Source organism: Saimiri boliviensis, chromosome 10 (assembly GCF_048565385.1).
Source record: "Saimiri boliviensis isolate mSaiBol1 chromosome 10, mSaiBol1.pri, whole genome shotgun sequence".
Taxonomy (NCBI): Eukaryota; Metazoa; Chordata; class Mammalia; order Primates; family Cebidae; genus Saimiri; species Saimiri boliviensis.
Genome location: NC_133458.1, coordinates 119085514 through 119111889, shown reverse-complemented (window position 1 = coordinate 119111889; position 26376 = coordinate 119085514). Strand labels below are relative to the sequence as shown.

Here is a 26376-nt window from a genome sequence, read left to right as displayed (position 1 = left end):
AATTATTATTATGTTAATACATAATATAATAATAATTATTTCTTTCTTGATATCATGGCCCGTTTATCCTTAAGACATATACCTTTTTGTTTTGAGAATTATTCTACATCTTAAACTGCATTTTCTGGTACTAATACATTTATCTCTATTCTCTTACAGTTACTATTTTTATGATACATGTTTTTCCATCCTTTTATTTTCAACCTGTTGTGTGTCTGAGTCTAAAGGTTGTCTCTAGCAAACAGAGTATACTTAGATGTTGCCTTTTAAAATCTAAACATCTTGCCCTTTGAAGTGTGCAGTTCATTCACATATAATGTCATTTTATATGGCAGCTATTTCTGGACATCTTGGGTTGGTTTTTTGCTCTTTCCTTGTTTACTATCTTTTTTGTTGGAAACAAGTATTTTTTTGTACTGTTTTACTTCCTTTGGTAATTTTTTAAAGTAATTTTTTGTTTAGATGTTCATATTTCTAGTAGTTACTGAGATTACAATGTGCCTCTTTACTTTACCATCATTTATTTTAAGTGAATACTGATTTAATTGTGGTAAGATATCACAACTTTAGTCTAATATTGCTTCATTCTCAACTTACATTTGGGCTATTTTTGTCATACATTTTATATCTATAAGTATTATAAATACAACAATTGTAGCGTTACAATTATTGCCTTAAACAAATTTTTATTTACAAATAAATTAAGAAAAGTATGTGTGTGCATATACATATATACTATTATTTTATATTTATCTCCATATTTACATTCCTAGTGCTTTTCATTTTTTCCTAGGGATGCAAGTTACCATGTAGTGTTATTTTCTTTCTTTCTGAAGGACTTCTTTTTTTAGCATTTCTTGTGTGGCATGTCTGCCAGTAATGCATTTCTCAGTTTGGTTTATCTGGGAATATGTTTATTTCGCCTTCGTTTTTGAATAATATTTTAACGGGATTCAGAACTCTTGGTTGATAACTTCTTTTTCCTCTCGGCATTTTAAATATGGGTATATCCTAGATATATTCACTTCCAGACCACCATGATAAAGCAAATATCTCAACAGTCACATGAATTTTTTGGTTTTCTAGTGCTTATACTGTTGTCTACTAAATGTGCACTAGCATTATGTCTTAAACATGTACATATCTTGATTTTAAAAAGACTTTACTAGTAAAAAGTTCTAGTGATCATCTGAGCCTTCAGCAAGTCATCTTTTTCACTGGTGGAGGATCTTGCCTCAATGTTGATGGTTGTTGACTGATCAGGATGGTGGTTGCTGAAGGCTGGGGTGGCTGTGGCAATTTCTTAAAATAAGACAATAAAGTTTAACACATTGATTGACTCTCCCTTTCATGGAAGATTTTTCTGTAGTAGGCAATACTGTTTGATAGCATTTTACCCACAGTAGAACTTTTCAAAATTGGAGTCAATCCTCTAAAACCCTGTTGCTGCTTTATCAACTAAGTTTATGAAACATTCTAAATCCTTCATCATCATTTCAGCAATGTTCACAGCATCTTCAGAGTAGATTTCACTTCAAGAAACCACTTTATTTGCTCAGTCATAAGAAGCAACTCCTCATCTATTCAGATTTTACTCATGAGATTGCAGCAATTCAGTCACATGTTCAGACTTCACTTCTAATTCAAGTTCTCTTGCCATTTACATCACAGCTGCAGTTTCTCCACTGAAGTCCTAATCCCGTCAAAATCATTCATGGGGGTTGGAATCAATGTTTGCCAAACTTTTCTTAATGCTGATATTTTGACCTCCTCCCAGAATGTTCTTCATGGCATCTAAAGGTAAGTCCTTTCCAGAATGTTTTCAATTTATTTTTCCCAGATTCATCCGAGGAATAAGTGCCTATGGCAGCTGTAATGTATTATACTTATGTAATGTACTACCTTATGTAATGTATTTCTTAAATAATAAGTCCTGAAAATCAAAATGACTCCTTGATTCATGAGCTGTAGAACAGATGTTGTGTTAGAGACATGAAAATGACATTAATCTCCTTGCTCCTCTCTATCAGCACTCTTGGATGACCAGATGCATTGTCAATAAGGAGTAATATTTTGAAATAAATCATTTTTCTGAGCAGTAGTTCTCAACAGTGAGCTAAAAATATACAGTAAACCATGTTACAAACAAATGTGCCATTATCTACATTTTATGGTTCCATTTCTAGCATACAAGCAGAATAGACTTAGCAAATCTTTAAGGGCCCTAGGATTTTTAGAATGGTAAACGAGCATTTGCTTCAACTTAAAGTCACCAGCTGCATTCGTCCCTAACAAGAGAGTCAGCTTGTCCTTTGGAGCTTTAAAGCTAAGTATTGACTTCTCCTCTCTAGCTATGAAAGTCATACAGATGACATCTTCTAATAGAAGGCTATTTTGTCTACATTAGCAATCTTTTGCTTAGTGTAGCTACCTTTATCTATGATCTTAGCTAGATTTTCTGGATAACTTGCTGTAGCTTCTACATCAGGATGTGTTCTTTCACCCTGCACTTTTATGTTATAGAGATAGCATCTTTTTAAAAACCTAATAAAGCAAACTCTGATAGTTTTATACTTTTTTGTTCAGCTTCTTCACCTCTCTTTGCCTTCATAGAATTGAAGAGAGCTAGGGTCTTGCTCTGGATTAGGCTTTGGCTTAGGGGAATATCATGGGTGGTTTGATCTTCTGTCTAAACCATGAAAGTTTTCTCCACATTGATGATAAGGGTGTTTCACTTTCTTATCATTGGTGTGTTTACTGAAATAGAGCTTTTAATATTTTTCAATAGCTTTCTTTTTTCTTTTCCTTTTTTTTTTTTTTTTTTTTTTTTTTTTTTTTTTTTACGTTTACCACTTGGCTGCTTGGCAAGTGACCTAGCTTAGGCTTATCTTGGCTTTTGACATGCCTCTCACTAAGCATAATAATTTCTGGCTTTTGATTTAAAGTGAGAAATATGTGACTCTTTCTTTTGCTTGAACAGTTAGAGGCCATTGTAGGGTTACTAACTGGCCTAATGTTAATATTATTATGTCTCAGGGAATTGGGAGGTCAGTGGAGAGGGGCAGAGATGGGGAAGTAGCTGGTTGGTGGGACAGTCAGAACACACACATTTATCAATTAAGGTTGCTGTTTTATATTTGTGTGGTTCATGGCACCCCAAAACAATTAAAATAGTAATATCAAAGATGACTAAACACAGAGCAACACTACAGATATAATTATAATGAAAAAGTTTGAAATATTCTGAGAATTACCAAAATGTGACACAGAGACATGAAGTGAGCACATGCTGCTGAAAAATGGTGCTGACAGACTTGCATGGCATAGGAGTGCCACAAACCTCCCATTTGTAAAAAATACAGTATCTGCAAAGTCCAGTAGAATGAAGCACAATCGAAAGAAGTGAAGCTGTGTGTCATTTTAATACCTTCTGGCCTCCAAAGTGCTGATGAAAGTTTAGACATTAGTCATATTACTGTTTTCCTGTAAGTGATGTCATTTTTCTGTTTGTGCTTTCAAGATTTTTATGTTGCATTTGGTTTTCAGAAGTTTGAGTTTGACCATAAGGTATCAAGGTTTACTTGTGTTAGTGTATTTGGAGTTTCTTGAGATTCTTGGATCTGTAGGCTTTTTGTTTGTTTGTTTTTTAAACAGCCAGGGTCTTTTTCTGTCACCCAGGCTGGAGTTCAGTGGTGTGATCATAAGGAACTGCAATGTTGACCTCCCAGGCTCAAGTGATCCTCCCACCTCAGCCTCTGGAGTAGCTTGGCACACATCACCACACTGGGATAATTTTAATTTTTTTCAGAGATGGAGTCATGTTATGTTGCCTAGGTTTGTCTTGAACTCTGGGACTCAAGTGATTCTTCCACCTCAGCCTCTCAAAATGCTGGGATTACAGGTGTGAGCCACTGTACCTGGTCTTTTTCTTATTTTAAAAAAGGTGCTAGCCTTTTTTAAAGATTTTTTCCAAAGATTTTTTACTCCCCCTTTGCTCTTTCCTCTCCTCATTTATAAAACTCCTGTTTTATAAATGTTCAGATACTGGATATCACACGACATGTTTCTGACGCTCTGCTCATTTTTATTCAAGCTTTATTTTCCTTATTCTTTGGTTGGGATTATTTATATTGATGTGTTTTTAGGTTCATTGATTCTTTCTTCTTTGAACTAAAATTTTCTGTTGAGCCCATCTAGTACACCTTTAAGTGTCAATTATTGATTTTTAAGTCCAGAATTTCCACTTGGATCTTTATTATAATTTTATATCTCCATTGAAATTTTCTCTATTTACTGAACACTAAACACTGTCACGATATTTTCCTTTAATTCTTTCACTATGGTTGTGTTTAATTCTATCGATATCCCCATAACAGCACTTCGAAGTTTTTAATTCACTCAGAGCCCCTGTCTATTGACTGCTTTTTTCCATAAGTATAGATCTCTATTTTCTGTTTTTTTATATGTCTACTATTTTTTTTGTTGAAAACTGAAAGTTTTAAATAATACATTTAACAACTTCAGCTTTTTTAATTTTTATTTTTCTGAGGGTTGTCAGCTCTTCTTTTCTAGTAAATTTTCCTGGCTTCAACTGCAGATCTGTTTCCCCTGGAGTATAGAATTTCTGATATCTCTGCTCCTTTATTAGACCAATTTTTTTTTTTTTGAGACAGAGTCTTTCTCTGTTGCCCAGGCTGGAGTGCTGTGATACGATCTCAGCTCACTGCAACCTCTGCCTCCCAGGTTCGAGCGATTCTTCTGCCTCAGCCTCCCAAGTAGCTGGGACTGCAGGGTCTCGCCACCACACCTAGCTAACTTTTGTATTTTTAATAGAGATGGGGTTTCACCATATTGACCAGGCTGGTCTCAAACTCCTGACCTTGTGATCCACCCACCTTGGCCTCCCAAAGTGCTGGGATTAGAGGCATAAGCCACTGCACCTGGCCATTAGCCTGGCTTTCTAAAGATCACTCCAGTGTCTACATAGCTTAGAGTCATCGAGCAACTTGTGCTGAAACACCTCAAGCTTATAAGGCCTCTAACTGTTCAAGTGAAAAAAGGTGTCACTGTTATTGATCGATCCACATGTAAGATAGGGAATATATTCAGAGTTGCAGCCAGTTCTCAAGACCCCATCAGCTTTCACTTTCTGCTGAACTCTTTTACGTCTCCCCCTGCACGTGCATCGTTTCCCAATCAATTAGGAATATGTAGAGAACTTATCTCAGCCCTTCTATGATGCTCTTCTCCAAATTGTTTCCAGGATCTTTTTGTTAAACTTCCACTGCTTCATCTGGGACCAAACCTTGAGCTAGCAAAGCTGTAGGTTCTGCTTGTTAATTCCCAATGGACTTCATCACTTTCGGCTGGGAAAGCCATGGATCTTCACACCTTGGTTAAATCATCTGTCCCATTAGCAGTAAACTTTCTGGTTTTTGCAGCCAGTTCCACAGTGATAAACCTAATGTTCTCACTAACCAAGCTGAGGGCAGGGTAGACAGAATAGCCCCAGGTAAGGAGGCCACAATCTCATTGCTTTTCCTAAAGTTCATGCAGTTTTTCAAAAATAAACATTTCTCAACTTGTTGTATGTCACTGATGATTTCTTGTGCCCTGAAACACTTGAGACAATTTTTCCAGTTTTATACTCGGTCTTTTGCACAGAGGAACCTCTGACACCTTCATGCGATTATCATCAGAATTCTCTTTTGTACTTATTTTTATCTGAAGGAGCCTAGGGGTTTTAGGTTTAATAAAATAAAGGTCAAGTTAGACTTCTCTAATTACATTTGCATTTTGTTAAATTGCGGGGTCATTTTAAAAGACAGATTTTTTTTTTTTTTTCCAAAGCAACATTCAGGCAAGGATTATCCTAACATTGAAAAACAACTGTTTTATAAGCAAAAAGGTATGACACTGGAGTGATTTGTTTTCTTTCCAAATTTCCAGAGTGTGAAATCCATGCAGAATAGCTTGCACATAAAGAACAAAAAACGATTAACAAACTCAAACCTCAAAAAACTTGTTCAGTTTGCAACTTAATCTTCATCTATTGATTTCCATTATGTATTCATGTCTATTTGGTGAATCACTTTGGAACTAAGTCACATAAATTCTCTTTTGCGATATTATCTGAGTATTTAGTTTGAAGGCTTTTTTATTTTTGGTCTTTTTAAAGCATTTTTATGTGTAGAAGGTAGAATTATAGTATTTCTGCTTCCTGGTGAACATAGCTTATTTAATTCCCTATTCTGAATAAGAACAGAACCTATGAATATGACTGGATATCACTTCCATGGTTATATTCTGTTATATGGCAATGACAGAAAAGATTCTGCATATGTAATTAAGGACTCCAATCAGTTTATTTTGGGTTAATCACAAGTTTCCTAGATGGGCCAGGCATAATCAGGGAGCCCTTTAAATGTAGAATTTCTCCAGCTGGTTTTGAAAGAAAGAAAGAGTTATGCTACTAATTCTCTAGGAAGAGGGGCAGCCTCTAGTTACTGAGTGTGATCCCTAGCTGATGGCTGGGAAGCAAATGGGACCTCAGTCCAGCAACTGCAAGGAACTGTATTCTGCCAACAACCAGTGAACTTGCAAGAGGGCCATAGTCTCAAATCAGACTGAAGCCCTGGCCAACACTTTGACTTCAGCCTTGTAAACTTCTGAGCAGAGAACCCAATTATGCTATGTCCAGACTTCTGAAGTGCAGAAACTGTGAGATAATAAATCTGTGTTGATTTAAGCTGATAAGTGCTTGGCAATTTATCACAGAGCAATAGAAAACTAATAGACTGTGAAATCTTTCTTTATAAATGAATCTTCCCTTAAAACACCCAAGATTTGAGAATTTGTATTTACATAAGATACAGATTAGCACGAAATTATTCAGTTATTCAGGACTCTTTGCCTTACAATAGGTTTAATTTCAAGACTTCCAGAGCACAATTTCTCTGCATTTCTTTCTTGATTTTCAAAAGAATAATCACAACCCTTTTGTGTACTTGCTATGTAACAAGCACAGTTCTAAGTGATGTGCTGTTCGCATCACCCTGTGTAATTCTCATTTTTCAGATGAGGGGAGTGAGGTGGTGCCAAGGGTGAAGCTATGTCCCCAATGTCACATTTGTACAGGGTGATAGAACCAGGATTCAAACCCGAGAGCCTCAAGCTCTGCAGCTCTTAACCCTATGCCTTTGCCATTGCTTCCACAAGGATATTATAGAAAGTGTGGAAAATTCAGAAAAGCTCTGAGAAGAAAATATAAATCACTAGTAACATCTCCATTTAAAGATAGCCATATAATCACTATGAACATTTCGGTGTTCATTCTATCTAGAAAAACAACTCTGTCAACAGAGAGGTGGGCACATTTTAACTTAATGGGGCTTTTACTCTGCTTAATGCTTCACAACTTTTTCTTTTTTCCCTTTTTCATATACACATTTAAAAATGTTCTATATTATTGCCCATAGTATTAATACATTTACCAAAAAAATTTTTTTTTCTTTCTTCCTGAAGTACAGCATGCTGGCATCACGGATTCTTTGCGTTTTGCTCACTGTGTGACCTTTCCCCAAAGTCACAGACCCTTCTCAGAGTGTCTTTGTGGTCTTTCTCTTCAGCTTTTGATCTCTGAACAATCCAGGAAAGAGAAAGGCAGATGGATGGTGGAAAATTCAGATGATCAGAAACCTACCATTTGTGTTAAGGTTGGGGTTAAATGTAATGATAATTTAAAAGTAAAGGTAGAAGATTGTAGAGAAGAGAGAGTATATGGGAATGCCACAGTGAAGGGCATGGGCAGAGGGCAGCAGTTGTGTCCAGGGAACAGGGATAGTCCAGCTAGACCCAAGGATCTGCCTGGCCTGTGAGAGTGAAATGTGTGGTGGGTCAGATGTGGGGTCCCTGTCCAGATTGCACAGCTGAGCCAAGACCATGAACCCCACCAGCCCCGAAGCTTCAATTGCCAGCACTCTTAGAGCTGAGGACAGAGGCTACCTCCAAAGGCTGAGAACCATGAACATCAGAGTGATGAGTAAGTCCTCCTGGAGAACTAAGATCAACCCTCTCAAAGGAGGGAAGGAAGAGGAGAAGGTGAGTTACCCAAAGGAGACTAAATTTAACCACATAAATGGCAAGATGAAATGTTTTCTTCTATCAGCAGAAAACAGTGTCTTATGAACAAGCGTTCAGTTATAGAGAAATCAAGAGCGTGAAATTTCTGTGTATCTAAGTTGTGATAATAAATTTTCAGCCTTCTGCTGGCTCTGTCTAAATCCTTCCGATTCTTGTCAGTGATACTTACTTTATCACTCACATTGGCTTGAAATCATGAGGCCACCTCTGTCCTTTCATCAATCAAACTATGAAGTCATCTTGGACCACTCTGTGTGTGGTATGTGGGTATGGAGGGGGATTACAACCTGACACTGAAGGCACTCTATATTTAACCAAATGTGAATAAGGGAAAAAGTCAGCTTTTTTCTTAACCTTTTAAAAAGCTTCCTCAGTACCAAACAGTGCTTTTCAAAAAGTCAACATTCAGTGAATTAATTTAAATGTCAATGACTTAGAAACATAAGGATTACTTTCCCCCTAAATCACCCATGTAAAGAAATGATGTTTTGCAAAAATGAACACGTCTTATTATTGATTCTGCAACATTTGAAAAGTGGCAGAGAGAGGCAGAGCCTGCTCACTCATAGTCGAACCTGCATTTGCTTAGTGTTCAAATGGGAAGTACTGTTCAGTGCTAACAAATACGGTAAACTGGGGAAGGGAACTTGAGGCTTTCCACAGCTTAATTTTGCTTTGGGAATACAGTCAGGAGCACATCCTCCAGTCTTCTGGTTGGTTCCCCACTGTAGGGCTGCTCCTTGGGATTGAAGCAGGGGTTGTTTGTGACGGGGATGTAGGCTCAACAGCTCGGTAACTTCTGTGGGGCCTCCTTTTGGAATATCTTTCCAGTCACAACAATACCCTGCTTTGGGGAGAGCTATCCCCTCACTCCATGAGCCTGGCAGCCATATCTGTACCTCGAGCTCTCTCCACTCCCACCCGTCCCTTATTCAGACTTAGTTCAAATTCTGTCTGTTGGGAAGTTGGGACTGGCCACCAGAAGGTGAACTTACCTCTGTGGGCTGAACTACCACATACAAACTCAGGGCTTGTGGGAGCCACTAGTCAGCCAAAGGGTGGAGAGTATTAAATCAGCTGGTCTGTAGGGATAGAGATGGAGGGAGCGGAGAGGCACCAGGAGAGTGAACTCTCTGGGTTCCTGGCAGCCAACATTTTTTGTTTCCTAGCTTAATTTTTAAGCCTGTTTTCTCCGTTTGATTCTAAAATTCACTCTTAGAATTCTCACAAGCAAATTTTCTCTCTCTCTTTTTTTTAATGCTTAGCCTAGTTCAAGTTGATTCTTGTTATTTGCAACCCCAGGAGTTTCACTCCTGGTTCCCATATTGGTGGTGAGGAACTCAGTGTCTGGGAAATAAAATAAAGGAACAGGCATATGACAAAGAGAAATCCAATAGCTGCAGCAACAATTTTAAAATATAGGTCTTAGATATGGCACCAAAAATACAAGAGATGAAAGAAAAAAATAGATACACTTGCCTCCATCAAAATTACTAAGTTTTGTTCTTGAAAGGACACCATTATGAAAGTGGGGGAAGGAAACAGAATTGGAGAAAATAGTTGTGAATCATATGTTTGAAAAGAGGCTTGTATCTAGAATATACAAAGAATTTTTACAATTCAACAATAAAAAGTCAAATTTAAAAAGGGGCAAAATATTTGAATAGGAACTTTTTTCAAAGAAGATATACAAGTGATCACCAAGCACATGAAAGGAGGCTAGCATCATTATCATTTGAGAAATGCAAATTAAAACCAAAAATGATATCTCACTCCACAGCTACTATGATGGTGATAGGCAAAAAGATGAATAACTAAGTGTTGGCAAGAAGGTGGAGAAGTTATGTAAAATGGTGCAGCTGTTTGGAAAATAGTCTGGCAGTTTCTTAAAATGTTAAAGATGGAATTACCATATGCCCCAGAAATTCTACTTTTAGGTAGATGCCCAAGAGAAATGCAAACACATGTCCACACAAAAACTTGTACGTGAATGTTCATAGCAGAATTATTCATCATCACCAAGAAGTGAAAACAACTCAAATGTCCATTAATAATGAATAAATAACAAAACCAGGTATGTCCCTATAATGGAATGTTATTCAGCTGTCAGGAGAAATAAGGTTGATGCATGCTACAACATGAATGGACCTTGAAAACATTACGCTAAGTCAAAAAAGGCCTGTAGCAGAAGGCCATGTCTTATATTATCCTATTTATGTGAAATGCTCATAGAGACAGAAAGCAGATTGGTAATCTCCAGGGGTTATAGAGAGAAGGAAATGGGGAATGACTGTTAAGAGAACTGGATTTTTCAAGAGGAGCAATGAAGTATTCTGGAATTAGATACTGATGAACAGTGCACAACTCATGAATATACTAAATGCCACGTTTAAACAGGGGTGAAGTTTATGATATGTGAATTATATTTCTCAATGAAACTGTTACTTAAAACAATATGGGGAAATATATTACCCTGATTTAATCACTTCAATAACAACATAATCACAATTAAAGTAAGGAATAAGCCAAGTTTTAACCAGCTAGGTAACCTTGAACAAGTTACTTATTTCTGTCTTTGTTTTTCACCTACTGAAAAATGATAATACGGCCTTCATAAGGTCATTGTAATGATTAAATGGGAATACATGTAAACCTTTTGGAAGATGGCTTATCACACAGTGTCCAATAAATGTTGGCAATTATTATAACTATTCACTTGCAAGTGTAATTTGTGTGGCTGAAGAGCACTTGGTTGTAGTGACTTTCTCCAGGCGTCACTTCAATCAGTCCATGTTCAACTCAGAGAAAAGATGGAAGGTACTATCCCCTGGAGAAGTGTTGAGGAGACCAGTAGTACAACAAACTTTATGAGTAAGAAACAAATATGACTACTCAACAATAATCTTCATAAAAATGGATGAAACTCACTTAATTCAGTTGACCTTGAGGAAAACAGGAAGGAAGAACTTCCATGAGTTGGGAAGGTGATACAAATATTTTATGTTATTATGACCTTATAAATCAAGGTAAGGGTATCCTTTTATGATCAAGGTAAGAATTTATGTTGGAATGGCAACTGAAAGACAGCTGACAAGGAACAAAAATGAAGAGGGCTGGACACAGTATCTCATGCTTATAATCTCAGCACTTTGGGAGGCTGAGGTGGACAGATTGCTAGAGCCCAGACGTTTGAGACCAATCTGGACAACATAGTGAGTTCCTGTCTCCACAAAAATAAAAATAGAACAATTAGGCAGGCATGGGGGCGTGCACCTGTAGTCCCAGCTACATGGGAGGCTGAGCTGGGAGGATCACTAGAACCTGGGCTGTTGAGGCTGCAGTGTGCTATAATCATACCACTGTACTATAGCCTGGGGGATAGAGCAGGACCTTGTCTTTATTAAGAAAATATATGAATCATTCTTGCTCAAGTTGGGATGATCAGAAATCCAGTTGCCTAATCAACTTTTGCTCAGAAAGGTTTTTATGGCCCGGGGTCTTTCAGCAAGCAAGTGAATGCAACAGAATCTTTGGGATAACTGAGGCTTCCTTCTTTGACTAGCAATATTCAGGTAGAAATGTTTCTAAAATTCTAAAGTTTTAAACACTCTTTTCCCTTTCGCCGAGGCTATGACTTCACCTTCCCCTGGCAGCTTTATGAAGTCCACAGTGCCCAAGCTGTGAGTCTCTGCCCTGCGCTTCATGGGGCTCTGCTGGCCCTGGCATTGGCAGTTTAAAGAGTTCTAGAGGAAGGGTATTATCAAGGGCACTAAGGGCCCAGTTCAACATTCATTTTAAAGGACTGTAATCTTTACAAGGCTCCAGGTTCTCATTTTCCTCTAAACTGGACAGTGAATTCCCTGAAGACAGACATTCTAAAAATCCTTCTTCTCTTTCATCTGTTTATCCTTGGCTCTGAGCACAGGGTCTTGCACATTCAGTGGCCATGTGAGGAATGAGTGCATGGAAATGTTTGGGGACCGCCTTTCTGATGGAGGGTTTGAAGGCATATAATCCTGCTTTTTGTCAGAAAGTTGTTAGGGTATTGGCAACAAATACAGAGTTAGAAGAATTCCAATCAACAATTCCTTCTCTTCTGTCCCCTCTTCCACATACTTCTTCCTCTTCCCACCAGCTGTGAGAGAGCAGACCTCACTGCTTCCTGAGAAACTTCCCACAGGCAGCCCTTTCAGTAAGTACACCCCAGGATTCCCTATCAAGAGACACTTGCTCCCCAGCTTCCAGAGCCATTGGTCTGAAGGATGATGTTAACATCAGAGTCAGTCTGTTGCCAGATTTGTCACCACCAACGAGCGATGTCTCAAAATTACAGCTCTCCCTTGGGGTTAGGTCACATCCAGGGACTGTTTGATGTGGGAATTCTAAGACCTGAACCGACTTCAGGACAACTCTGAAGAGCTATTTTAGTTCCAGAGCTCTCAGTGGCATCCCCTAGACCTTCTTTTATGGCTGCAGCACAGCCCGCCTTCTCCCTGCCAACCCCACTGCCTTCCTCTCTTGCTGATCTTTTCGCCAAGAGCACTCCTCAAGAAACTCCTCTGCACACACATATCTAATCGTGTCTCCCCAAAAAGCCAACTTCCAACAGTGAGGCACCAAGTTGGACTGCCTTCAGCGCCTGTCTTAGCACACAGGCAGGGCTCAGAAAGTGTTCACCACAAGACTGGACTCCTCCTGCACCTACCTTTCTTGCTATTATGACAACAGGTGAGTAAGTCACCTAGGCAGAGTTAGCCAGAAGAAGTTATGAGTTGTTGAGACAATGGGTGCGAAATCATCCTCAAACCTAATCAACAACAGAGTCTCCAGGCTCTTGGGGCCGTGAGAATTTGTGTGGGCAACCAAAGTGAACCTCTGTGAATCATAGAGATGACCACATATTTCTTGACCCTCTCCATCAAAATGAGGGGTCTATGCCCCTACCTTTGAGTCTGGGTGGAGGAACCTGTGAATACTTTGAGCAACGGAGGATGGCAAGCGATGCTGTGCCTGTTTCCCGACCCAAAATTTGAAAGATTGGCAACTTCTAGTTCCTATCTTTTGGAGTTCTCTCTGGGATTCCCAGGCTGCCAAGGAAGAAGGCCTACTACCCAAGACTGACATGTGGGCACTCTGATGGCACTCCCAGATCAGCCAACTGTCTAGCCATTCCCTCACTCCCAAGGTGCCAAACATGTGAGTGAAACCGTTTTTGTCAGTCCCAGATCCATCAATCCACCATGTGAACACCACCTCCTAACCTCAGTCACTTCTACATGGAGAAGAATCACCAGCCAGATCTGAACAAATTTTTGACCCATAAAATCATAATAGAACAAAATGGTTATTACTGTCATTTTTGATGCAGCAATAGAAAACCAGAACAACCCCATCCTGAAATCCCCCCAACACCTCGTTTTTACTCTCTATGACCTCATTGAGAACAGGGCAGAGAAAGGAATGAGTATGTCCTGTCCATTTTACTGAAGCGACAGTCCAAGGGTCTTAGGTTTGACAACTTGCTCAAACTCAAACATTTAGTTTGCAACAAACCCAGAAGTAAAACTGATTTCATCTGAGCTTTTTTTCAAGTGTATTTCCATTTGATAGGCACTAGGATTTTGTTTTGAGAAAAATGAAAGGGTGGTAAATAATTATTTAAGGAAACCAAATCCTGGGTGAGGATGATCTCCCAGGCAGCCACATACCTCTGCTTCTAGGTCTCTGGAAAATAGTCTCAGGGAATCTAGGTCTTAGTTAAAACAAGACTTTGAAAGTCAAGGTGGATCTCTTAACATTGACAATGACCTTAGGCCATGATTTTGAGGAAGTAGAACTAATTCAGATATTTTTCCATATTGTCTCCAGAAACAATTAAGTGTCAGAATCTGTGTTAAGATTTTCCATTTGCAGCATGTGGCCTCCAAACTTATCCTAGAGTTCTTTTCCTGGCTTTTCAAACTAGGATTCTATTTTGAGGTCTGCTCATCGAGCAATTACTTACTACTGGGAGTTCTGAGTCTATGTGGCTTTATGGACTGCACCATCTAAATGCCACCACTGTTATGAGAATTCCCATGTTATGAGAGCTACAATGTGAATATCAACAATCTTCCCTTACTTCCTACTGTCATCCAAAAAAACAAACCTTGGAAATAAAACACTTCATTAAAAGATAAGCCAAGAAGCCATATCAGTGCTCAGCGTTTCCAGGTGATTGCCAAATTCGGATTCTCTGAGAGACGGAAGAAAGCTAAGATGGTTGAGTCCTTACTGTGTGCAAATACCACAGACTTACATGCATGGTCACAATTTTCACAATACGCCTATGAGGTGGGTCTTACTAGCTTCAGTTCACCAATAAGGGCACAGAAGCTTGGAGAGGGTTAAGTACACTGCTCCAGGTTTTCCAGCCAGTAAGAAACAGGTGAGAAGGGCAGGAGGTGGGCAGTGATTCAAACTCAGCTGTGTCTGTCTGAGGTCAAAGCCCATGAAAAGCAGTAAAATTTTCAGGTTAAAATAGCCTGAAATAATAGTTGCCTACACAAGAAGCAAAAATTCCAATCACCAATGATGTGGAGGAGTTTTATGCCCAATTTAAACTCATACGCTTTTTATTCACATAGAGGTATGCAGTGTCAATGTCAACCCTTAGACTCTACACTTTTCTGTCAGTGCGGTTACTGGTACCTTACTTGGACTCTTACAACTCTTGATATCATCAAACATACTATTGATTATGGAAGCAAAGTATTGGATCCCATTGTTACGTCTATATAAAAAACACAAAAATATTTATTTACATACCTACACAGGTGTGGCCATTGGAGTGGATGAGCCTGGAGCGGTCTTCGTAGAGTGGAGAAGCCGAAGACTGAAGGGGCGGAAGAAAGAATAGAGGTGCCACCATAAAGATTTTCCAGGGGGACTGCATTTCTAAGCTGTGCACGCCAAGTGATCAACTAGCTCCAGGAGCTACCATCTGAGGAATACTGAAGTTGAAACCACAGAATTAACTGGTCTTTTTCTCCCTCTCTTCCTCACTCTCTTTGACACACTCTACCCTCTCACACACACACTTTTCACTAAGTGTGACGTGAATAAAAGCACACATAAACACTCACAGACCCACAGCTTGCTCTTGTGGGACCCTGAGAGAGCCACACACGAAGAGCTGGGGAGAGTCCCGGGTGTGCAGTTCTGCTGAGCTAAAAACTGCAGGATTAAAAAAAAAAAAAAAAAAAGCCCGAGTTGCACAGCGGCAGCAACTTCCGTGCTCCCTGGCTGAAGTCAGTGACCGTAAACCACGGGAGCCTCAAGGCTTGCCGGAACTGATCTGCTGGGTTGGTTAGGAGGCCTTTCCCCTTTCATTCTTGCAAAAGAAAACAAAACAAAACTAAAGCTAAAATGGAGAAGAAAAAGAAAAAAAAACTAAGCCACAAGCACACAACCCTTTAACAATTTGATCAGCAGCACCTGCATATTGTAGACATTATAAGTGGTTACGTTCAGAAGTTATTTAGCCTTGTTTTAAACAGCTCTATATGGTGAAGTTGGGCTCCTTATTTTGTTGTTAAAGAATATTCTGGTCACATAATATCTTTCCTGTGGAGAAGTTAGGTTATTCCTTGAAGGGTCAAGGCAATGCAGAAAATAATGGGCAGTTAGCATGGTGGAATTTTAGATCTAATGAGAAAGAACGTGGGTTAGAATTAATCAATTCGTATTTGCTAGGCGGCCTGTGCACAATGCATCTTTTTTTCTCCAGAATTTCAAAGTGCATTTACATTTCCTACCTGTGGATGATTTGTTCATTGTTAAGAGACTGATTTTCTGCTCTGAAGAAGAAAACTGAACACTGTCTTTCTGAGGGGAAAAAAATTGGAACCAGATCATAGGTAAAAGACATATAACCTAAATGCTTTGCTCTAAAATAGGATATAACAACAAAGTCATACGCCATTCTCAGACAAGATAAGAGGACAGGGCCAAAGTACCACAGTCTAGATAAGTGTGGGAGGTCATGTGAATCTTTTTCTCTCTGCTTAGGCTCTGAGGGAACTTATTCACAAATTTTGAAACATTATGGAAGCTATCTAAATTGTTAGCAATTTAAAAAAACAGCATTTGGCGTAGCAGGTAGAGTTTTCGAGCACCATCCTTTCCAGGGTGTAGGAAATATCAATTTTTATGGTTTGAAGATTTCTTGTGCAGGCATTAGTCTTACAAGTACTGATGGGGATACAATTCTCAGACTTGCAGCAGAGATAGCACAAGTCAGAGTGTTTCCCTAGTTACGCCCCTAACCCAATACCGAGGATATCGTTGGGTATCTTGGGTCACCCGTGAATCTGTGACTTCCCCTGAGTCTAAGGTGCTGCTGCCTCAGTCCCTCACGCAGGTCACTAGGATCACCTGAGGGGTGGAGCCTAGAGAAGTTCCAGAGACATCCAAGGGAGGCTAACTAAAGGACTGCTTAGGAACCCAGATTGTGAAGACTGAAGGGCTCATATTTACATCCCATGTCTACTGTTTATTTCTGAGTAATGTATCAGACCAACGATGTAACTTTCCCCACTTCAGTGTCTTTTTTTTTTTTTGGGACACGGTCTCACTTTTTCATTCAGGCCGGAGTGCAGTGGTGCAATCACATCTCACTGCAATGTCGACCTCCTGGGTTCAAGTGATCTTCCCATGTCAGCCTCCCAAGTGGCTCCTTTCTATTGGGGTAATGGTAATATCTGCTCCATAGCACTGCTAGAAGCACTCAAATAGAGGGTATATCCAAACTACAAAGCAGCATGGCTGGTGAGAAGTAAGTGCTTAATGCATCTGGCTATGACCCTCGTGGGAGTGCAATGAAATCTGCACCCCAGGCCAGCTTCAAGAGAATTCCAAGACACCCATGGTAGTTGTCGGCCAACATGTCACACACAGGAAATGGCGAGGATAGGAAAAGGCAGAATTTATTGAGTATCTTCCAGGTATGCTTAAGCACTCCAGGAGTGCGTGGTCTAGTCTGTCTAATCTATAGATGCGTGAGGACTCTTCAGGGGGCTTCTGGAAGAGCATTCGACACAGGCTTTGGGCCTCTTGAGGCTCTCCTGGTCTCCCTGTATACCTGTAAGCAGGTCTGGAAACACTCAGAGTGAGAGAAATTTCTTGGTATGCCGAAGTACAAGTTTTATGCCCTTCGCATGTATGTGGGCCAGGCAGTGCCATTCACAACCATCCCAGGGATGTACAACCCCAAAACTCTGTTGTGCTCAGGCTTTGGGGCTGGACACAGTGGGCCTCACTGACTTAGCTGTGCAGTATTGGAGCAAGTCCCATCCTGTTTCCAGAGGTGAGAGTCCTCAGCTGGAAAAGAGAGTGAGACTGTCTACTTTGTAGGGGTATGCCATAGTAGTACCTGGCACATAGGTTTTCAGTAAATGGAAGAAATTTTCATGCTTGGAGGGCGAGTTCTTACTGGGCAAGATCAAAGGAAGAATGCAGAAATCAGAAAGTGATTTTGCCAACAGAAGCTGCAACAAAGTACATGCGTGCACAGACCACCAAACAAAACATCCCTTTCCATCCCCAGGATGGGGCGGGCCCTCCCATTTGCACAGGTGTCCTTCACACTGGCTGATATCATTGTCTCTGACAGGGCTGGCTTTGTTCATCAAGTACCGAGTGCAAATGACTCGGATCTTTGCACAGCTTCCCCAAAAGCCCTGGACCTCTCTGTGGTTTACAACAAGTAGTCAGGCCCTGGAGAATGTTCCTGTAAGGCCCCCACTGTCAGATGTTCCAATTTTGAATCATCTCACAATCTGCTCTTGAAAATGAGATTTCTCCTGAGAAGCACTTTGTTACTGATTTCACTCGATGAGCTCTGATTCAAACCACTGCTTTCCCCTGTGCCGCACGAGGCTGTTTTGTGATCCCCAGGTACTTGTGGTCTAGCTTGTTCGGTAATTTTTGACCTGCATTGGCCTCAACCATCTCATTTACAGCAAGTCCCTTAATCAGGAAAAAAAAAAAAAAAAAAAAAAAAAAAAGAGGTGGGTGATGGGATATTCCGTAAAAGCTGGTGCTGTCACCAACACACATCTTGGTGGGCTTTATCCTTTCTCTAAGGCCCAGTGTCCTGGCTGCCCAGGACAGTGTATAGTAGTCATCAGTTCCCATCTACCAAACTCAGGCTCTCTGCCGCTTCTCTCCTCCTGGGTCAGAGCTTATTAATACTAGCCCCGTTCTATTCTGTTTCTGCACTCTGCTAAGGATAGGGTAAATTAACCCAGGCTGAGGATGCATGGGGGCTCATTAAAAGAGTTCTGGGCTCAGTATAGGGGTCCTATATAATGGCTTCCCCTCCTAGTAGCTGTGTGCCCTGGGCAAGCTGCTCCACCTTTCAGAATACCAATTCTTTAACGGCAAAATAGGGCAAATAACGTCAATATTTAAGAAAACAGTGAGAATTAGAGAGACAAGATGAATTTAAAAACACAATATTTACGGTTAGATGAATGTGAAGCGGACCATGAATTCACATTATTCTTTTCAGGCAGCATTGAAATTTTGGGGGAATGTCTTTAAATCAAGATTTCAAAAATTGCTGCATAACTGTACATATTTCTGGGGTACATGTGATGTTTCAATATGTGCATCCAACGTGTAATGATCAAATCATGGTAATTAGGATATCCATCATCTAGAACACGTGTCATTTCTTTGTGTTGGAAATATTTAAAATTCTAGCTATTTGGAAATACATCCTAAATTGTTGTTAACTGGAGTCATCCTACTGTGCCATTCAACGCCAGAACTTACTCCATCTAACTGTATTTTTGTACGCATTAACTAATCTCTCTTTAGTAACCCTTTTCCACCCTTCCAAGTCTCTGGTATCTATCACTCTATTCTCTACCTCCATGAGATCACCTTCTTTAGCTCCCACAAATGGGTGAGAACATGCAGAGTTCCTGTGCCTGATTTATTTCACTTACCATAATAACCTCCAGTTTCATCCATGTCGTTGCAATTGATAGGGGTTTCTTCTTTTTAACGGCCTGATAGTATTCCATTGGTATTCCATAGTATTCCGTATTCCATATGTAACACATTTTCTTTATCCATTCATCTGTGATGGACGCTTAAGTCGACTTCATATCTTGACTACTGTGACTAAAAACATGAGTTTATGCTACAAAGTATGTCAATTTACCTTTCCAAGATACTGATTTTCTTTCTTTTGAATACATACCCAGCAGTATGTATTCAAAAGAAAGATTATATGTTAGATCTATTTTTAGTTGTTTGAGGAAACTCCATACTGTTTCCTATAGTGGGCTGTACCATTTATAATCCCACTAACAGTGTTGTAGTTGTGCCCTTTCAAAGCATCCTTACCACCGTCAGTTATTTTTGTCTTTTTGATGATAGCCATTTTAGAGATATATTCACACCCTTTCAGAACGAGGTTTTTGTGATATTTTCATTCAATATCTAGAAACATTACATACATTGGGAAAAGTATGCCATATATAATTACAATTTTCTTCTAAAGATGATGAATTATATTAAATAGAAGTTCTTTTGCCTGTTGGGCACCTGGTAGAAAGTTTAGGAAAAGGAGCCATGGCAAGTGAATTACTTTTTTATGTAATGTGGAAGAATTTGGACACATAAGAGAGGATAAGAGCAGAGAATGGATAGAGAGAAGGGAGAAGCAGAAACTGATGAGATACCAGATTCTTCTTGGCTAAAGAGCCATGAGAGAAGTGTTGGGAGGTATGGGGGTGGGGGCAACAAGACCAGAGCTAAAAGGAAGGTCTTAGATGAATTTGTAAGTTTGCTGTGTTACATGCATGGGAGAAATGATGCTTTGCCCAGATTGTGAATGGCTTTTTGTGGAAACCAATGAGGAAGCTGAGATGTTTGAATCAGAGGAAGACAGAGCTAAAGAGACACAAGCAGAAACAAGTGCAAAGGTGGAGTGGCCATGCAAACATATATCGCAGGCATTAGCAAATATAGTATCTTGGGGAGGGCTTTAGATGTCCATATGCTACGAATTGGGGGCAGGGTAGGATTAAACTACCTTTACCTAACCTTCCAAAGCATAGAGTTAATTTTGAATGTACGTAACAGAACAAAACAAAATAAATATAGCATAAACAAGCTTGACGTTTACTTATTCATTTATTTAAGTCCAGAGGTGGACAGTTCAGAGCTGGTATGGCAATCCCACGATGTCTTCAGTGATCTAAACTCCTAATTTCTTGTCCCACTCTTTTAGAGCTGACTTGGATCCTTAAGACGAGCTAAAGGTCTAAAAGGACTGCTAGAGCTCTAGTCATCATGTCTGTTCCAGGAGCTCACATCTTCACTTATAGGAGCTTCTCCCAAAGTCTCCCCTGACACTTTGCTAACATCTCATTGGCCATGCCTAGTTGCAAGGGATGCTGAGAAATAGCACCATATGGCCACTCTTAATTCCAAGGGAAGATGTTGGCAAAGTGTTTAGCAAAAAATCAGGGTTATAAAAAAGGGAAACATGGGATGCTGGGAATTAACTGTCCACCATGTATATCATATATAAAATATGTAAATGCTTTGTCTAAATTAAATATGTTTTGCTGTGTATCATGAGTTTCAGAAGGTGAGAGGAAGCACATGGTTCTACCTGTTTTCCCCAGTGGGGTTTTCTTTGAATGCTAGGCAGATAGATGTTCCCACTTTTACCTCCAATCTTTGTCCTTGGGAGCTCATGAAAATAAGAGCTGACAAAAATCCTCATGAAAATCTCGGCTGAGACTCAGATGAGTCAGGCTTACCTGTGATTGGAGGACTATTGTGAATAATACATAGGCTCCTGCCTTACTGGCAGTTTGACACTACACTAAAAATATATTAGTTAAATCTCTGGGGATAGGTTCATGGATGAAGCCCAAGTAAAATCCAGTAAGCTTCATATTAAACATGAACAAAGTGTTAAAAATAGCTTTATGGTTCAGACGTAGAATGCAGAACACTGCACTTGTATGGAATTCTTAAATGATATGGCCAAACTGGGCTAGTCGTGGTTGAATGATCTGAGAGGTGAAGTGGCTAAACAAATGGCAATGCTGAGAACTGACCTGCACTGCAGTGGACAGTGTATTTTACTGCATGGGCAGGGGGGATCTACCCCTCAGCTGCCCCAAATGCACAATGTAAGCTCAGACCAGTTTATCGCTGGCTTCTTTGAAGTTCCTGCAGTAGGGCCAAAGGTCTCTCTTTCTGATACTTCCAAGTCATTGTACCAGGAGTTAGGGAACAAATAGAATGATAGGAAAGGAGAGAAGAGCATGAAATTGCTTTACGTGGTGCTTAGCCCAGAGCAAGAGCTCAAAATGTTGAATTCACATCCAAACACCTGCCAAGTGCTTTCAATGGAAGAGTTGGGTGATGAGAGGAAGTCGCAGTGGGGATGAATATCCTTTTATAGATTTTGGAAAATAGGCACTATAAACATATCCCTAAATAACCTTTTGTTACGATCATATAGACTTTTAGAGAAAAAGAAAGGTGCAGGAGCACAATTAAAATACAAAATTAAAAAAAAAAAAGCTATTCTGAATCTAAAACACAATAGGTCATATTACCCTATTGCTGGTGACCTGTCAGAGCTCCCCCTTGCCCTCCAGATAGAGAGCAAATAACTCAGAAGGATTCACAGAACTGTTCAACATCTGGAACCCGCTCATCTCTCTGGGCACATTTCTAATTATTCACATGTGCCCTGTGTACGGTCACACGGAGTTACTTAGCATGTTCCCAAACACTCCCAACTCTTCATGCCTCAGTGCCTTTGCATGAGCTTTCACCTGCCTGGGACTTCCTTCTCCTTATCTCCCAGGACAATGCCTCCGTTTCCTTCAAGGCTTCCCTTAGAAACCTTCCCTGTCCTTTGCTAAGCACAAGTGTTTGCTTTGTCTGTGCCACTCTATTGTCTGTGCGTTCCTGGAGAGCAGGTTATTGAGCATCGTCACTGTAGACTATATAGCTGACTCCTGACAGATACTCAAATGTTCCTCGGGGGAAAAGTGAGCAAAACAGAGAAAACGAGGCAATGTTAGATATTATACCAATACAGTAAAATAGATGGGAATTAAAAAAAATGTTCTCAGGAGCATTATGAAAAGGAAGTGCATTAAAGACAGCAAATTTGTGTCTCAGAACTAAACCCTGATGCAAATGTTGAGGAATCAGATCAGCAAAGGATGCAGTGAGGGCAGAGCATCGAGTTAGTATTTGAGAGGTGTCCCGAGACTGGGCAGAGAGAAAACAGGAAGTGAGAGTGTTACGTTGTCAGGCTGTAAAGTCTCAAGTAGTGCAATTTCCTCCTCTTCTGCTGCAATTTTTGTAAAAAGATGACGAAGATCATTTCCCTACAGACTTCAGGCCTGACCCTGGCCAGAGGAATGGAGAAGCGCAGCACTAGTGTTACCTAACTAGTGGTTAGACTCTCAAGCAGAGCTGCTCTGAGGAACGGGGGAAGTGGGCAGCCAGACGGATGTTCAGCTGCCAGAGAGAGAAGACACAGAGGGTCCTTGATCTCTGCACCTGCCGTACCAGGTCCTCTTTCAGCAGCTCAGAGATACCCAAACTGCTTTTAGCTGGGACGAATTACTTTTTATCAGGCTTGAGATTCCTTTCAGGTGGGAGGAGAACGCTGCTGTAAGTGGAGATTGCAGAGTTGGCCAAGTGAAGTGAGACCATGGTACTGGGACCTGGTACCTGGTATCTTAAGGGACTGAAGCCTGGAGGGTCAGTCTTAATTGGCCTGCAGTTTTCTTTTCCACCCAAACCCCAAAGAGTGCTTTTAAAAGTGACTCTACCGTGGCACACAGTTAACTATGTAACAAACTTGCACGTCCTGCACATGCATCCTGGAACTTATTAAATAAAATAAAATAAAATAAATTTTTAATAAAAGAAATGAGAAAATATCACTAGTTCAAAGAGATGTTACTGGTCCAATACTTTGGTATTTTTTAGAAAGGCTGATACTGTTTGTTCCTTTCTATGTGTAGTGGTTCTTTCAGAAGCTCTTGTAAAGCAGGCCTGGTAGTGATGAATTCTCTGAGTGCTTGCTTGTTCACAAAAAAACTTTATTTTTCCTTCACTTATGAAGCTTAGTTTGGCTGGATGTGAAATTCTTGGTTGAAAGTTCTTTTCTTTAAGGATGTTGAATATTGGTCCCCACTCTCTTCTGGCTTGTAGGGTTTCTGCTGAGAGATCTGCTGCGAGTCTGATAGGCTTCCCTTTGTGGGTAACCTGACCTTTCTCTCTGGCTGCCCTTAGTATTTTCTCCTTCATTTCAACCCTTGTGAATCTGACGATTATGTGCCTTGGAGTTGCTCTTCTTGAGGAATATCTCTGTGGTGTTCTCTGTATTACCTGGAGTTGAATATTATCCTGCCTTACTAGGTTGGGAAAATTTTCCTGAATAATATCCTGAAGCGTATTTTCCAGCTTGGATTCATTCTCTTCGTCACATTCAGGTACACCTATCAAGCGTAGATTAGGTCTTTTCACATAGTCCCATATTTCTTGGAGACTTTGCTCGTTCCTTTTTATCCTTTTTTCTCTAATCTTGTCTTCTAGTTTTATTTCACTGAGTTGGTCTTTGACCTCTGATATCCTTTCTTCTGCTTGATCAATTCGGCTGTTAAAACTTGTGCATACTTCACAAAGTTCTCGCATTGTTTTTCAGCTCCATCAATTCACTTATTTTCCTCTCTAAATTACAGGTAGTCAGAGCCCAGGCTTATGGTCTGGAATTAAGCATCTAGAAAGATGAGGACAGCAGGAGGAAAAGAACGGATAGGACCTCACTTATAGAATACCTAGAAAAACATGGAGAAATGGAAGCAAGCCACGGACTGGAGCACGAGGGAAGACAGGTTAGAGGCCCATTTGCCAGAACCAATTTATCACATCAATATGGATCAGCCAAGACGCTGACAATGCTGTGTCTTTTGGGAGCAATTAAAGAAATTCCTGACTGACTCTAACTCAGGAGCATCTGAAAATGGCCTCAGAAGGGCATTATTAACGACTAAAAAATATCTACCGTAGATTGAATGCCATTCAGGGGCTAAGCAGTTTTCAATTACTATCCTACTTACCCTGCACAGTAAGGAAGGTGTGACGACTCTCATCTTACAGATGAGGAAAGTCAGGTTCAGAGAAATAAAATCACTCATTAGCAAACAGTGGAAGCAGAGTGCATGGAATTGCATCATGATTGTCCATGCTTTCCCTTATGCTTGTAAATGTTTACATTCTGAACCTTATTGCCTCAAGTTAGGTCCTCTTCATCAACACCAGCTATCCATGGGAAAAGTTAAAATCCTCCACTGCACATGTGTTTTGGGAACCATATAAATGTGTCCAGGCTCTTAGTGCAAGCTGCCTTTCCCTCCTCTTCTCTGTGAGACTGTGGTGGTGTTTATGAATGATAGATGTCATGCTCTGAACTGTCAAGTTGACTATGGATGTCTTTTAATTCTCCTCTCTGGAAGAAAAAAAAAGGTTGTTTCCTAATACAGCAACCACTTACCACTTGGAGCCTTTGAGAAACCAAATCGTGGTCTTCAAATTCGTGGTCGGATCTACAAGTTCCATTCACTCCCAAAGGACCTGTAAACATAGATGTCACAAGATTGTAGTCAAAAATGTATTTTTCTGACAAAATTAGTGAGAAAGTCTTTTGTTAAGAATGACAACTAAACAATTGAGTTTAAAAGTCTGATTCCTGTGTCAATACTGGGTGTGAGAGGCATACACTTTCCTAAATTTGTTGAGACAGTATTTGAAAAAGGTTTACAGTAATATTCAAGTAGTGACCTCCATGGGCAGGAAAAGGGGCTGGAAGTATCTTCTCTAGAAATAGTCATGAGTGGGCCGGACAATCATTGGATGGAGACTGGGAGAGGTGGGCTGGACCTGGTGTCGGCACCTACCTGCACACAACAATTGCCTGTGATAATTCACAAACTGAGACCCTCGGAGTGAAGCCCAAGGATCTCTATTTTAAAATAAACACCTCAAGTTATATTCACGTGGCTATGCAAGCTCCAGTTCTCTGAGAATCACTGCCCTAGATCATTGTACTCCAAACTTCCCTGAAAATAATAATCATCTGGTAGTGCTTGTTAAATGTACATTACACCAGGCCTCTCTCATGGACTTTGTGATGACTTGTGCAGGGTCCACGAATCTGTGGAGTTTGGGAATAACTGAACTAAAAGATTGGCAGAATCCTTTATATCACTAAGATTTTGTAGCTTAGATGAAAGTTTCCATTTAATTTTAGTTCTGCTCACATACCCTGAGAGTAAAAACAGATAACTTTGCAACAATATGAATGTCATAGTCTGTTTTCTGCTGCTATAGGAGAATACATCAGACTGGGTAATGTATAAAGAAAAGAAGCCGGGCGCGGTGGCTCAAGCCTGTAATCCCAGCCCTTTGGGAGGCCGAGGCGGGTGGATCACGAGGTCGAGAGATCGAGACCATCCTGGTCAACATAGTGAAACCCCGTCTCTACTAAAAATACAAAAAACTAGCTGGGCGTGGTGACGCGTGCCTGTAATCCCAGCTACTCAGGAGGCTGAGGCAGGAGAATTGCCTGAACCCAGGAGGCGGAGGTTGCGGTGAGCCGAGATCGCGCCATTGCACTCCAGCCTGGGTAACAAGAGCGAAACTCCGTCTCAAAAAAAAAAAAAAAAAAAAAAAAAAAAAAAAAGAAAAGAGATTAATTGTCTCACCATTCTGGAGGCGAGGAAGTGCAAAAGCACAGTGCTGGTAACCAGTGAGGATCTCTGTGTGTTATCCCATGCTGGAATGGTGAAAGGGCAAGGAAGCATAAGATACAGAGAAGAAAGAGGGGCAGAACTCCTGATAACTCACTCACTTCTACAATAGTGACATTAGGCATTAATCCATTCACAAGGGAGGAGCCTCATGACCTAATCACCTGTTTTTTTTAAAAAAAATATTATTTATTTTTTTTTTTTTGAGACAGTCTCACTCTGTTGCCCAAGCCTGATTGCAGTGGTGTGATGTCAGCTCACTGCAACCTCTGCATCTGAGGTTCAAGTGATTCTCCTGCCTCAGCCTCTGGAGTAGCTGAGATTACAGGCACGCACCACCACACCTGGCTAAGTTTTGTATTTTTAGTAGAGACAGGGTTTC

General features: G+C 40.3%; 1 protein-coding gene across 3 annotated transcripts in view; it reads right to left on the bottom strand.

Moving 5' to 3' along the window:
* The window catches only part of AOAH (acyloxyacyl hydrolase), a 234654-nt gene that overhangs the window by 193411 nt on the left and 14867 nt on the right, over positions 1–26376 (bottom strand). For 2 of the 3 annotated variants that reach the window (XM_003930743.4, XM_074379815.1), the window contains exons 2-4: positions 24740–24819; positions 19137–19314; positions 14950–15134 (exon numbers count right to left, since the gene is read on the bottom strand). In XM_003930743.4, coding sequence (XP_003930792.2) covers positions 14950–15076 — 127 coding nt within the window. In that variant the 5' untranslated portion in view covers positions 15077–15134; positions 19137–19314; positions 24740–24819. The other variant, XM_074379816.1, reaches the window with a different exon arrangement.